Source organism: Lutjanus erythropterus, chromosome 17 (assembly GCF_056507025.1).
Source record: "Lutjanus erythropterus isolate fLutEry1 chromosome 17, fLutEry1.hap2, whole genome shotgun sequence".
Classification (NCBI taxonomy): domain Eukaryota; kingdom Metazoa; phylum Chordata; class Actinopteri; order Lutjaniformes; family Lutjanidae; genus Lutjanus; species Lutjanus erythropterus.
This window is the reverse complement of record NC_139333.1, coordinates 3848007-3863682: the sequence shown is the minus strand read 5'-3', so window position 1 is coordinate 3863682 and position 15676 is coordinate 3848007. Positions and strand designations below refer to the sequence as shown.

Below are 15676 nucleotides of genomic sequence, written 5' to 3'. Positions count from 1 at the left end.
ACCTGTGGAATGTTCTAAAAAGGTGTTTTTTGAGTGTTCCACAAGTTTTCTGGTCTTTTCTTGCCCCTGTTTTTGGAATTTGGAATACATAAAATGCGTGGAGACACTCATACAGTGAGTGCGCCCAAGACCTACTGCTTTGCATTTGTAACCATGGTCCACTGTGTGACCCATCTGACAGCATTAAGATTACCATGCATTTCTTTGCTACCATGCTGCGTTGTCTGAAAAGGGGAAAAAAAACTACATTACAATGAAAAAGACCAAGTCCGATTCAGTTAGCCTTCCACTGATGGACAACAGAGATACACACTGACATAAATCCTATACTCAGATTAACACTTGTACACAAATTCAACATGCACTCAGCTGATGTGAAGATATATGTGTTCATGTTACCACGTGGATGTTACTGTGAGCTTGAATTTTATACAGGCATACATTCATCAACATTTAATGTTCCCACATGTGAGATACTGATAATAAATCCTATGAATACAAATGGATATGTAGATTGGATCACATCGTTAATGCACTGAGTAATCCTAACAAAGTCTATATATAGCCATACATTTGAATATTTTGACTATGGTGATGTTGATGACTTTTATTTTATCTGAGGCTTATTATGTGTATGTGTGAGGGTGTGTGCGCAATTTGTACCATATGGGAGATGTATTTTATTTGATGTTTGAATTTTTTTAATGCTTGAATTTTTGATCTTTTCCGACCATGGACACACACACACACTGTCAAGCAAAATGGAATGCAGAGAAACAGGCACGATGAGTTGGGAGATATAAAGTATAAAGGGGTGATTTAAAGACGAATGCTTTGGAGTGCTAATGCACCCACACATGTGCACAAGCACCCACACACACACACACACACACACACAGACACACACACAGACATGCCACCATACCCACCCCACCCCCATCCTCCAACAGGCTGCCATTTCAGAAGGATGCTTTGCTTTAAAAAGTTTTAATATTTCTCTTTTTGTTCACGTTTCAAGGACATGCACAGCCACCACTCATCTGCAGATGGGGGCGAGAGGGAGCCAGAGAGAGGGAGGGAATGAGAGCGAATTTTCTGCATTTTCGATTATGAAACATCTTATTGGACCTTGAAGTCACGGCTTTGGCTCAGAGAGAGGCTGGGGTGGGCTATCGGGGGAGGTGGCGCAGGATGAGGAGGATGTTTTCGAGTTGCCATTTCACTCAGGAACAGTTGTTTGAGTGAGGAGAACATGGCAAAAGGGAATGAGATGTTTTAAAAAAAACATCTGTTAGCAACCTTTCCTGGCCTTCTTTTCCTTGCTGTTTGGCAGCTTTAGCAAAGCTGTAACTATCTGTCTATTTAAGAGGCACTGCCAGTTATTCTACTGAAACCCACGTCTATTGTTGGCTCCTTAAATAGAGAGTGTGAGTGAAAACAATAGAGTCTGGGAAATATGCTATCAATCAACTATTTGGATAATTGATCATTGTGCTTTTCCTAGTCTAACAAAAGAATTTGTCTAGTGTTTGTGTTAACTTCTGTCATCACTGCACCAACCCTGAAAACTGCATTTTATGTAATTATGTAATAGAGAACAAAGAAAAGCCTGTGTCTTTAACCACAAACTACAAAAAGATGGTGATAAAAATAAGGCAGAGTACCCAGGTGCCAGTGGCCAAAAATTCTCTTTGCACCCAGAGTGTAAATAGCCACATGAGCTACACCTGGGTGCATATGGCAAGTGTGGGTATTTACACCCAGGTGTATATAGCCTAGAATGGAAGAGACAAGCACCCAGGTGTACTTATCCACCAATAGTATTTGCACCCAGGGTGAAAATAGCCATAGTGGCTATTTGCATCTGGGTGTATACAGCCTAGAATGGCAGAAACAAAGACCCAGGTGTCCTTACCCAACAGTGGTATTTACACAGGGTATACATCTCCAATGTAGCTATTTACACCTAGGTGTATATGGCCAGTGTGGCTATTTACATTTGGGTGTATACAGCCTAGCAAGACAGATATAGGCACCCAGTTGTCCTGAGCCAACAGTGCTTAAACAACAATGAGTGTGTAAATAGTTAATGTGGCTATTTAAGCCTGGGTTCATTTAGCTATTTACATACAAATGTATATGGTCAGTGTGCAGCTGGGAGATATGTCTTAAAAATTATTTCTTCATATTATTAGGCTATGCCACGACATACAATATATATCTCAATGTACACATTTTCTTGAGAGTAACGTCATAATATCTCAAATAGTGATGATCTTACAGAAAATCATGCCTTACTGTAGATTAAAGTACCCCACAGTGTATAAAGTCTGATAAGTTCAGAAAATGTCATCACTGTACAGTAATGGAGTATTAAAACCAGGACAGAAAACACTTATACAATATCACAATATACCAATATCCAGAGCCAAAGACATTATTTAGTTTCAAATCATGATATTGATATAATATCTTTAAAATGCCCAGCAATGAGCCAACGTGACTATTTTCACCTTGGTGTATGTAGACCAAAATAGGAGACACAAGCACCCAGGTGTCTTTGTGTACCAATAGTATTTGCACCCAGGGTGTAAATAACCAATGCACCTATTTACACTAGGGTATATATGGCCAATTTGGCTATTTACACCCAGGTTTATACAGCCTAGCATGGTAAGGACAAGCACTTAGGTGTCGTGAGCCAACAATGCTTTTTGCACTGATAGTGTAAATGGTTAATGTGGGTATTTACACCTGGGTGTATATAGCCAACGTGGCTATTCACATCTGGGTGTATATAGCATAGCATGGCAGAGATGCAAACTCTGGTGTCCTTAGCCAACAATGCTGTTTTCGCCATTCAGACTGACACCTAGTCTGACATGAGACTCAAACTGCAGTACCCCAGGTTGGGACTGGGACAGGTTGAGAGTCCTGTGCAACTCACTGTTACACCATGACCTCCCCTCTAGAAAGACTTTGGGTGTAAATAGCCAAAAAGCTGCCAATAGCCACTCCAAAACATGCAAGCATGTGGAGACTTTAAGAATGTGAAATAGTTTTCTCTCCAGAAACTATAAAAGTCTGAGCGCCAGTATTGAAACAAAATGATTGAATCAAATAAACTTTTTGCAATTTGTGTGCCTATGATTTCTGCCAAAATTGAAAATAAAAAGGTGTTAAAATGTCAAGAATCAAATACTAGTGCCAAAAAGAAAAAGTAAACTTCCTGAATAAAAAAACATTTTTTTTCAGTGTACCAAGCATAACACTGCTGTGATGACACTGAAATTAGTGATTTTTTTTTTCCAAACCCAAACACAGACACACACAGAGGAAAGCAAATGTTTATTTTTTGAGCCCCAGATGAAAATATTTCTGCGTCCAGCCACGGCAGGCTCCACCAATCAGATGGACAAGGCAGCTTGTACTGTAGCCTGAGACCTAAAGCCCGAGGCAGAATCAATTCTGGTAAATGCTCCCGGCTGCTCACAAGTGTATATCTCCTAATGGCCACGATGATGTCATGCGCTCCCTATGTGGGATTTAAGCAGCCTTTAGGGAGTTTACATTCTACCACTGACAACATACACATGGCGTCTGTTTTAAAGGCATGTCCCTCTCCCATTCCCAGTAGAAATGATATGTCATCTGCACAACCCTGAACCCCCTCCGTTGCCTGCCTCAGGGATGCTGTGTGCAACATGGCAGCGCTGTGACATCACATTTCAGATATCAGCGACAAATCTTTTCAGAGCTTCTCTACTTATCTCCCTCAACAAAGTGTTAACTCACAAAGGGCGCGTCAGAGACTGAAAGCAGGGGTAAAATAAAACATCAAGTCCTGGAGGAAGAAACAGTGATCTGTGTGTGTGTGTGTGTGTGTGTGGGGGGGGGGGGGGGTGTCCTTTCAGGCTCGGGTTACAGCTCTCTCCCCCCCTGAAGGACGCAGTAAACACTTGTTTTATTATGATTTGAATATCAGCTCTCAGACTCTGAGGGAGGATAAATGATTATCATTAATTATAATAAATTTGCCTGTCAAGACTGCAATTATTTTGTTGCCACACAAATTGGTTATTCATATAATGGCGGCGGCGGAATGCAGCAGTGTGAGTGACTCATGATTTTGTTGAACAATCAAAGCCAGGGAAGCTAATTGTTTCACTCGTCAAAATTTAAAAATGGCAGAGTGTGGCAGTGTGTGGCAGTGTGTGTTAGTGTGTGCAGGGACGAGGACTGTGTGTGTGTTTGTGTGTGTGTGTGTGTGTGTGTGGAAGGGAGTTAAATGCTTAACTGTCATCTCCAAGACAAGTTTGTTCCTGCTGAAACAACTGATGCAAATCATTGCAGCCGCCATGTGACAAAACTCGCTTAGAACGCCACATGATCCTCTGCAGACCGGGGGAAGATTGTGACTCATTTAGGCGCATGAAAGCTTTTCAAAATCCACTGAATTAACTAAAAAAAAAAAAAAAAAAATCATGACGGAGATGCTGGAATCAAAGGTACTTGAAATGGAGATTTAAGGACCAATTTATGCTATTGCCTTTAAAAACCTTTAAAATATTTAAACCTGCTCACTTCATTAAAGTCTACTTTCAGATGGTCAAGAGCCTCGCTCAGACCGGGTCTCTTTCTCTGCTGGGATGATTCTAATATTAAGTGTGCTGGTCATTTTTTAAAATCCTTTCTATGAAAATGTGTGTGGTTTTACCTCTGGAGTAATGGCAACCCCTTTTTTTCCAGTCCTGTTTGGATGAACATTTTGCATTTTAACAGTGTACCTTTGACTTTAGCTTGTAGATCTGCATTTCCTGTGATTAGGTTCTATAAACTCAGCACACAGTTTGAGTTGTGCCTAGCAGCTGACAGCCCCGTCGCCAGACAAGAACCATAATATAATGATTCAGCCCACCCCAATAGTGGACTCAGAGAGGGAGCAGAGGGGGCGACTGCTCCCACTAGTGAGTGAAAAAACATAGCAAAAGTGCCCTTGCCTCTAAGGTAGTTACAACATGATAAAGTGTCCTCTAGAATGTCCGTCAGTGGACAAAATGTTGTAAAGTGCCTTCTAAGGTGGTTTTTCAGCAGATAAATTGTGATTAAATGCCCACTAGTGTGCCCTCCACTGGACAAAATGTGGTTAAGTGCTTTCAAAGGTGCTCTTCCAGCAGCCCCCTCAGTGGATAAAATGTGATTAAATGCCCTCTAGAGTGTCCACCAGTGGATAAAATATGGTAAAGTAGCTTCTAAGGCAGTGTTCCCCAACCCTGGTCCTCAGGGCCCACTGTCCTGCATGTTTTAGATGTTTCCCTGCTCCAACACACCTGATTCAAATGATCAGATTGTTGTCAGGCTTCTGCAGAGGCTTGATGATGAGCTGATCATGTGAATCAGGTGTGTTGGAGCAGGGAAACATCTAAGACATGCAGGACAGTGGGCTCTGAGGACCAGGTTGGGGAACACTGTTCTAAGGTGCCCTTCCACAGGATGAAATTTGATTAAATGCTCTCTAAGGCGCCCTCCAGTTGACAAAATGTGGTAAAGTGCTCTTTAAGGTGCACTTCCAGTGGATAAAATGTGATTAAGTGCTCTCTAGACTGCCCCCCAATGGAGAAAATGTGGCAAAGTGCTTTCTAAGGTGCTTGTTCAGCAGAAAAATTGTGATTAATGCCCCGTAGAGTGCCCTCCAGTGGATAAAATGTGCTAAAGTGCCCTCTAGAGTGCCCTGTCTGTGGGTAAAATATGGTAAAGTGCCTTCTACAGTGCCATACCAGTGGATAAAAAGACATCTAATCCAAACCAGGGATTGGAATGGTTTCATCATAAATGCCCCCCACATAAAGCTTGGGCCTTTTTTTTCGCCCTTGCCCCTCTTGAGTCCACCACTGGCCCACCCTCACCAGTAAAACGACTGTATTGTCCTCTTATGCATGCAGCTGATTACAACCCATATTTACGATTATCATTAGGCTTTTGACCTCTAGTTGCTACGATAGTTATGACTGGACCAGAGGTGTCACACTATATGTTTAAGTACCATGCATGCAGACACACACTCAAACTGTGACTCATTTCAGGCCATTTAACCACTGTATCTACAGTGACACATTTACACACAGTAATCCATTATAACTGGGCACAGGATCAAATGTTATACTGACTTTATAAATAGTTGCATCATGATGAGAATATTATAGGGCTGTCAGTCCACATGGCAGTTCCTCCCTCTCTCTCTGCTGTGAGTGTGCATCACACTTACATATTAATTATCTCATCAATTATGTCAATATGACAACTTTGACCGTTCAATCATTCTCTTGATTCTTGTCTGAAATGCAAGGCGCCATCAGGACACTTTAGTGATGATTCACTCATCGGCCCCTTAAAAAAAAAATGATTATGCGAACTGCAAATATTCTATTTACGTTCTCATGTGGAGAAAAAAGTTCCAGAGTGTTGTTACGGTGTGCGCCGGCAGCACTACACTTATGCATGGGAGCAAAGGGGGTCAGATGACATAGTTAGGGTGGGACTTTCTCCCAGGAGACTGCTGTTTGTGTCCTGTGTGAAACCAACTAGTTTACACAAGTTAACTTGTGTAACATACTTAATACTGTCCAAAGGGGGTAAAAGAAACTTGTCAAAGGGGCAGAATTTGGCGTTTTCTGTTGAGTGTAACTAAACTTGTTCTTTAATTCCTCATAACTTTGACGATTTCTGCGCAAAAGCTTTTTGGAGTGTCTGTAACCAGTGATTAGAAAAACACTGCCAAAAGTACTTCCATTTTCACTTTGATGTTTTAGAAAAATCTTGTCTGACAAACTCATTAAGGCAGAGCTACTGCCTCTGCTGAAATGAGGTGAAGACCAGCGTGTCTGTCCTGAGTCTTTATGTGGTGACAGTAGTGTGGTTTCTTCAGTTGTTTTTGGCAGTGTGCTCACCTCTCCAGAGAAGGCCTGTCCGTTCAGCAGATGCTCGGAGCCCTGGCTGTCCTCGCTGCCGAAGTGTAGCCGGATCTCCTCCAGACGATGGCTGTACGTCATTGGCCCGCCAGAAATGTTAACCAGATGCTCCTTGTCCAATCGCAGAGAGACGTGGCGGCCAGTGTTGTACATCGTCCCTCCCACCTGGACAAGAACAGAGGAGGAACAATTGATCACACAAGAAAACAAAATATTCCCAAGAGAAAATATATAGTCAGAGGTGGGAAGTAACTAAGGACATATGTACAAACTGACAACTCTTGACTTTTACTTTCCATATTTGAACACTAATATTTGTACTCTCTAGTCCTCACATTTTCAACACAGGTTTGCTACTTTAGTTTTAATGCATCTGAGTTGAATTTATAGACATAACAAGACAATAATGACGTAACACAACAAGAATGACATAACAAGACAGAAAAGGATGTAACAAGACGAAAAAGAAGTAATAAGATGAAAAAGATGTAACAAGACAAAAAAGACAAAACAAGATGAAAAACAATGTATAAAATGTGACAAGACAAAAAACATGCAAAAGACAAAAAAGACAGAACAAGATAAAACAAGATAAAAAAAAAGGTGTAACACGATGAAAAACAACGTAAAAGCTCTAACAAGACAAAAAAGACACAACAAGATGAAGAACATGTAAGAAGATGAAAGACAATGTAAAAGATGTGAGAAGACAAAAAGAATAGCCCAAAAGATATAACAAAACAAAAAGGACGGAAGACATAACAAGACAAAGAAGATGTAACAGGATAAAAAACAGTGGGAAAAGATGTGATAAGACAAAAAAATACATGGGATGAAAAAGGCATAACAAGATGAAAAATGATGTAAAGAGACAAAATAGAGTTAACAGGACGAAAAAGATGTAACTAAACAAAACACAAAACCAACACATAACATGTATCAAGACAAAAACTATGTAACAAGACTTAAGCTATGTAAAAAACGTAACAATACAACAACAATATATCAAGACCAGAAAGACGTAACAAGATGAGACAGACTTCTTGCTACTTTTGCACTTTCACTTGAGTAAAGAAGTTGACTAAGTACTTCTGCTTTTAAACAAGTATCTGTACTCCTACTTGCTCACAGAATGTGTACTTTTGTCACCTCTGTATATAGAGAATCTCCAAATGGATTTCAAAATAAAAGCCTTACAGATAAAGGCAAAAGAATGAGACATTGTTGCCCTTTGGTTCTGTTTTTGTATGTTCACACTGACTTAACACAAATGAATCCATGAGGAATAAGGAGGTCATGTGAACTGACACGAAACTCATTCATAAGGCTGCGCATTCACAGTGAGTCACGATGCACCTCGCTGTGTGTTTATGTAGCATCACAAAGAGCTCAAGAAGAAATAGTTAATGAGCAAAGTGACTCCAGACTGCAGCTGAGCCTCATGTGACATTTAGAGCGACAAACAGAGAAACTTCTAAAATATGCAACACACTTCTGTTTTAACTCGCTCTTACTTTCTTATCAGGAAGCAAGTGTTACCATGGATACCACATTATCTTGCATTAATATATAGCACTCATTCTTGAGAACTGGGACAAAACTGTATGGTGATTTTTACTCTTCAGTTATGCCATGAGAATATATTTTAAAAGATCTTTATAAACTTTGCTAACATTAGCCACCGTGAGCTCTTGGTCATACCGTAACGAGTAAGCAGCTAAACCCCTGAGTGTGCTGAATTAAACAAGGACGCGTTATATTGCTTGTAAATTCACCTTTTTATTTGGAGCAGAATGAATATGCGCTTCTTCTTTGCTTTAATGAGTGCCCACAGACCAGATTTCCTCCAGGTTAATGATAAATTTGAAGGTGGATGTTTTCCCTCAAGCACATAAATGCAGCACAATAAAACAAAACAAAACAAAATATCATTGAATTGCAGATCTTCCAGCTGTGAGTCACTCCACCAAAGGCTGATCGCCTACCTAACCTCAGATTTCAAGCTATTAACGAGGTGTAGCATATAGATGAGATCCATTACATTACATTAAACAGTGTTGTCACGTACTGTATGTTTTAGAGGGCACATACTTGTTATCTGGCTTATATTCGCTGGGAACATTTTTCCAGTTTTTTTACAGCCACCTCAGCTCAGATGGAAATTGAAGCCAACACAGAGGTGTTTGTGTTGAACTGTTTACAGCCTGCTACAGAAACTGGCCTTTGCTTGCACACCTACATTGCTGCCATATTGGACAGGGCAAGACGGACTTCGAGTGACATGGAGTGGCAAAAGAAAAGTTATTTTCTTTTTCTAACTTACTCCATCTAGATCTTAAACCCTTGGATATAACATGACTCATTGAAATAGGTTGAGAAATAAACATTTTAGTGCTTTTTATTTTGTTTATGTATTTTTTCACAGGTCAATCTTGACTTGTCCAATATGGTGGCAATGTAGACATATAATCCAAAGGTCAATGTGCTGTGTATGTCTATACATCAGACTAGTACATACACCAAAATTGCATGGCCATTCGCCCTTTTGAGGGCTAGAAAACCAATGATCTCATGGCAACAATGTAAATTCCTGTGTTGAGTGCATTCATGTCAAGTTAAACCATCCATCCATCATCTATAGGGGTTTATCCTGATGGGTCATCAGGTGGCTCGAGCCTATCCCAGCTGACACTGGGTGAGAGGCAGGGTACACTCTGGACAAGTCACCAGTTCATCACAGGGCTGAGTGGTTACTCACCCTCACATTCACACCTACAAGCAATTTAGAGTTTGGACTGAGGGAGGAAGCCGGAGTACCCGGAGAGAACCCACGCAGACACGAGGAGAACATGCAAACTCCACACAGAAAGGCTCTGCCCCTCCCACAAAAGCCCCATCCCCACAGCTGGCTGGGGGATTCGAACTCAGAAGCTTCTTGCTCTGAAGTGACAGCACCACTGTGCCCCCATCAAGTCCAGTTAAACCAGTTGTTCTCGCACTGAGAATGTGAATGTTCCTGTACCTTATGTTCCTCAGATCCCAGTGTGAAAGCCCGTAGTTATTAAAATGATTATTTCTAGTTTCTTACTCAGCATAAATTAGCTAATTGATATTTACTGTCATCAAAAATGAATTAACACTGCCACCAAATAAAGGATGACTGTTCTCTGGAGGCTCACACATTTCTGCTCTCTATTTTTGGGATCCCTGTCCTTTCCAGGAAAGAGGGGAACCCAGAGAGCATGATAGATTTTTATGTTTATTTGTTTTATAACCCACTATACAGCAGCTTTTCTGCATTTTCCTGTTTCTCCCATTATATATAACCACAAACTTTTCTGAAGAGGAAGGCATGGCCTTGGTGAGCGGGGCTCAACTACGTATTGCTAATCTGATGTGTGCAGAAACCTATGCATGAGGTCAAGGAGATTGTGTTCATGTTTTATACAGTTAATGTGTACCACAGAGAAGTTGTAGGGATATGGCTTGAACATTAGCTACAGACACGGTGAGTCATTTAGGAGAAAGACAATCGGTATTTGAATACAATGGGCAAACAAACACACCCCTCCCTTCAGTGCTCCTTCAGAAGCTCCGCCCCTCAAATTTGTGAATGCACATTGCCAAGGAAACAACAGTTATGACGTAGCAATACAAATAAAATACAAATGGCACAGAGCCAAGAGACAGCTGCTAAGAGCTGGAGGGCTTTGTGGGAGAAAGCTGGGGACAGATCTGATGCTGACTTCTGTACTGCTGGGGAGGAGCTACTTTTGATTTTACCTTCAGTTGCACTCATTCGCATCTATCACAGGGTTTTTGCCAAGTCTTGTGTGGAGAGGACTGAAGTGGAGCTGAGGCACAGCTGGTGAGAGCCGCGGAGCTTTGGGGGAGAGAGCCGGTGACAGACCTGAGCTCCTGGAGGAAGAAGCACTGCAATCACATCAATTTTGCTCTGATGCCGACTCCTTACTGGCAGAGGGGGAGCTGTGAATTTCTGTTGTGCAAGCCACTTTGTTTATATCCCATTTACAGAGCCAGGGCTGTGTGTGTTTTTCAGCGCACACACACAACAGGGAGCTAGAGGACCATGAGGAGATATTCACTGAATTTGAATTTTTGTGTACTGGATTAGAAAAGCACACCCCACCTTTAAGTTGCTAAGACTGGATGAGAAAACAAAGTGAAACTCCACTGTCATTGGAAGCTGATCCATTAATTAAAACTGTTTGCTTATTATGTTGATTAAAACTGATTCCCAGTGGCATTACGCTTCTTTCTGAAGGTATTCCCTGTTGATTATAAGAGGTATAAACATCATCTCAAGGAGACAGGGTTGTGAGGCACAAATTTAGTGCTTAAATGAGATATTTGGGTGAGAAACTGCATTTCTGTACAAGAAAGAAAGTCAAGCTCTGCCAGAATTATGCAAGAAAACTCACTATTGGAAAGGAAGTCTACTGTTTAGTGAAATCTTTTAAAACCTGAAGTTATGGAACAATTATTACTGAAGGCTATCGGTGTATTCTGAAGAAGAGTTTGCCTCAGTCTGTCTTCTGGCTGACTTGACAGAGTCGTGAATCATTTGTTTAGTAAGAGCTTTAAAACACAAGTGAAGAAAATCAGCTTCTCTTGAAGTCTCTTTCAGTTGTATGAGCTTTGGTTTCAGTAATAAGGAAACGCTGTTGTCTTGCATTTTTGACAGCGTACGGATTCAAATTTTCATTGAAGCCTGTATCATCAACAGAAGCTTACGCGGGAACAGTCCTGAGGGCTTTATTTAATTAGGCAGCAATCTGAACAGGAGGGAGTAAACTGCAACAACACTTCAACAGACAAAGAAGAGAGAGAGCGGAGCTTCGACTGAAGAGACACGGACAGGTAGAGATGAGAAAAAAAGGTTGAAATCGCTAGAATAAGCTCGGAATCGATACATTGGGAGATTTTAGGGGAAACGCTGTATTACAAAAGCCTTGAATAACGATCTTTATCGGTAGCCCTGTTTATTTATTTATAATCCCGAGTTGTTTCAAAGTGAAGAATTGATATTCACACCACGACTTTGGCTGGACTTCCATCTCTCTTATCTGCCTCTTTCTCTCCTCTCCTCTTTCCACTCCCTCGGCTTTCCCCTCCCCTCTCTCCCTTTTACCACTCGCTTTCAAAATGATCACCCCACCCCACCCCCTCAAATTCCCAGAGAAAGAAGTCTGCCCACACACTGTAAATATTTTATAGAAGCTCAGAAAAATCAATGATTTGAAAGGGGAAAGGGAGAGGAAGAGGGAGCGATGCAAAGAGGAGATAAGTACAGGGGGAAAGCGGGAGGAGGGAGAGGAGGTGTGCTGGATTTAGTGCCCAAACAGGGAAAAAAGTCTTTTAGGTTTCCCGGCGAGGCGACGAGGGTGAGGTGAGACCCCCTGAAAAGGCCAGAAAAAATCTCATCTCCCTCAAGACCTCCCCTGGCTATTATTCATGAGGTGGAAGCGGTGCGAGGCCTGTGGACTCTCCTGCAGCATCAGGAAATCAGGAAGTCCAGCGGCCTGCTAATGAAGCACACTGTGAAATAATTAGCTGAAAATATGCAGCCACTGCAAAGACACACATAAACTACCAGAACATTACACCAGTATGTCACTGACTAAATTTACATGCACAAAATATTCCTAATTTTTTGTCTTTATTCGGAAAAAGACAATATTCCTACAAAGCTGCTTACACTGTTAATGAAAATTAATGTTACACTAATACTCCCATTTACATGCAACTGTTCATATTCCAATTAATGGAATGCACTCATTCTTGAGAAGCAGAACAAAACTGTATTTTTAGGGGGTTTTGATTTTTAGTCTTCAATAAAGCTGGAAAATATATTTTAAAAGATCAAACTCTTGACTATTAAACCCTGTAATGGGCTAAACTCCTATTAATCTTTTTTAAAATGCAGGCATAAACTTATCAGATAGACTTATAATTTTTAATCTTTTTCAATTTCAAATGGCATAAATTTAAAACTGTTAAAGGCAATTGAATCATTTCCATTAGTACTGGAAAAACTTTTGTTCAGATTTTAAGCAATAACTCCCTTTTTTCATTCCTTACATTATCGTACAGTGGTGCTTTAAGGTAGCGCACATTAAAGCTTAGCCTTAAAAAAGTTATTGTATGAATTTCTTTTTAGATTGTTTACTTGGTCTAATTTCTGACCAAAAAAACATACTAACTGGCATCATAATGTGTGTCCTCGACCAGCATTTCTCAAACTTTTTATGCTGTGCATCACCTCAGAAAATATTGAGCTCCATACCATCTTACCATTTTGCGCTATTTGGTGCAACGTTTGATGAGGCTGCACAATTTATTCTCTTCCTGATCTGAACTTTGCTTTGTAGCAGTTCCTGTTTGCAGGCACGATTGCAGTGTTTTGGGAACATTAATTTTCAGCCTAACTATGTGGCCACCTCAGTTTCACTTAACTACCAGTAATCATGTTTGACATATGTACATGCTACCTGCATTTAAAATTAGAAATTAGATTCCTGACATTCTTTACTTGTACCACTAGAGGGAGCTTGCGTACCACCTGTGGTATACGGACCACAGTTTGAGAACCTTAGCTCGAGGCAATCCCTTCAGGAAGTTGCGATGTTGCGAACACAACAATTAATGCAAATTGGATTCTGCGCAACCTTACAATTTCTAAAATCTGACCAATCGTCATAGCTTCTCAAGAGTTCCACTAATCGTAGCATTTCCTCGTGCATCTCAATCAGTGTTTCATTATTTATTTGTGTTTTTAATTTTTTAAAGTTTTGTCCCGGGTACTGAAAAGAGCACATAGTTTGTAATTTTTATTAACATTTATCAATGCCATATGCACTTTTATATTGTAGAATATTGTGCTTGCTGTTTTTGAGCTCCAAAAAGATTTTATGGAAAACCTAACATGTGTACTTCCTCATTTACAAAAGATTACAATGAGCCTTTTTAGTAAGGTTTGTTAGAACACTCAGAACAGAATGTGGTTTTATTAACACTGCTACAAGTTGCCTTTGATTTCTCATGCATTATAAAAAAAAAGAAAAAAAAAAACTTCTTTGTAATCCTCACTTGGTCCTGCAAAAGAGGCCTTAAAACATGCATCACAAGTTTTTTTTTGAAAAGCTGCCGTGAAATCAGGTTTTTTTGACAACAATTCCAAAAAGCCTGCAAAATCCTGGAGGGACTTGCTTCGAGGTTTATCTGTGGTTGGCACAGCTGCTTCAGAACTATGAGGGCAGTGATGTGACTGGCTAAGAGAGTATTTAATAATCACCACACCTGCTGATCTATATTCACCTTCACCAGTCCTTTTGAACATGAACCAAAAGAGACAGTGTGCATGGAGACATCAGTCTATAAACCCTGAATATACTCCTAAACTGATGTATACATGGACAGCTGTGAACATCATCGGTGTTGTGCTTAGCATTTATTATTCAAATTACAGTGAAGAATGCGATGCATGCTTTTGTATCCGTGTAGAACCGGGCCTAATATGGTCTATAACCATCATTGGCTTGTAACGTATAGTACCAAAGGGGTCTGTTAATGATAAAAAGAACAACAACAACTCAATGTGTGCAAAAGTATGTGGACACACCGTAATAATGACGCACAAAAAAGAGAAAATACAGCTGTAGTATTGAGTTTCTCCTGCCCTATATCACACCATTGTTTCATGTGACTGTTGCATATAGCAAACTGTGTACGCTCATTGCCCAGGATGACAGTCTTTTTTTTTTTTTTTTCAGCCAATATCTGCTGTTCAGGCTGATCGCTCATGTCAGGGTAAATGGCGAGAGGCTGGCTGGGAGGCGCGGGTAGTGGAGTGTGGTCGGGATGACAAAGGCGAGGAGAATAATCATGTTTGTCTTACAGTGAAAGCGAGATGTATACGGAGCGGCCGCTACAGTAAGAGAGCGTGTACAGTAAAAAGCAGCTCCTCTTCTAATTGGTAATTCTTTCATCTCCTGGGATCGATAATCCCCGGCTACTGAAGTGAAGTATCCACAGGAGCAAAACAGGAGAGAAAACTGAGGGGGAAAAAGGCTGTATGTGATGCAATCTTAGATATGCAAATCATCGACTTTAAAAAATTTGAGAAGAAAAACAAAACTCCGCTGCGGCACAAAGGCAACCTTCTGGAAGGAGAACGAAAACACAAAAATCATTCATATTTTAAGTGAAATTGTGGATCTTCTGAGACGGGGGGTCGAGAGAGATCGCATTTAGCCGCGTTTAGCCAGCTGGTGGGAGCCAGAACCTGAAGAACAAATGAATCCTCACTTGAATAAAACTTGCTTACTTCATTTGTCATGTTTCTGCCGCAACAATTACCAACCAGTCAGCGTGGTGGAAAGGTTGCAAACAGAGCAAAGGTACTGTATTCCAATCTGCTTTCTCATTATTCTTTCGAGTCTCAACATTTCTGCGAGTGGTGAAGTAATTATTACAGGCAGGTTGTGGAGTTCATATTTTCATTCTCGGTGCTGAATGTATTTCTGAAAATCACTGTCTTTTGTGTTCTATTCATGAAAATAAACCCCGCCTGTCAGAGAAGGAGACGACTATGCGTTATTTGTACATTGGGCCATGATAAACGCGCCTGTAAGACAATCAACAAAAACACTCGCAGCTGCCCAACTCATCTCATGTCTCAGCATTAC

General features: G+C 40.7%; 1 protein-coding gene across 2 annotated transcripts in view; it reads right to left on the bottom strand.

The window, feature by feature from the left end:
- ca10a (carbonic anhydrase 10 (inactive)a) overlaps window positions 1-15676 on the bottom strand; it is a 344554-nt gene that overhangs the window by 36169 nt on the left and 292709 nt on the right. For both annotated transcript variants that reach the window (XM_084740822.1, XM_084740821.1), the window contains one exon: window positions 6948-7133. In XM_084740822.1, coding sequence (XP_084596948.1) covers window positions 6948-7133 — 186 coding nt within the window. The remainder of the gene's footprint in view (window positions 1-6947; window positions 7134-15676) is intronic.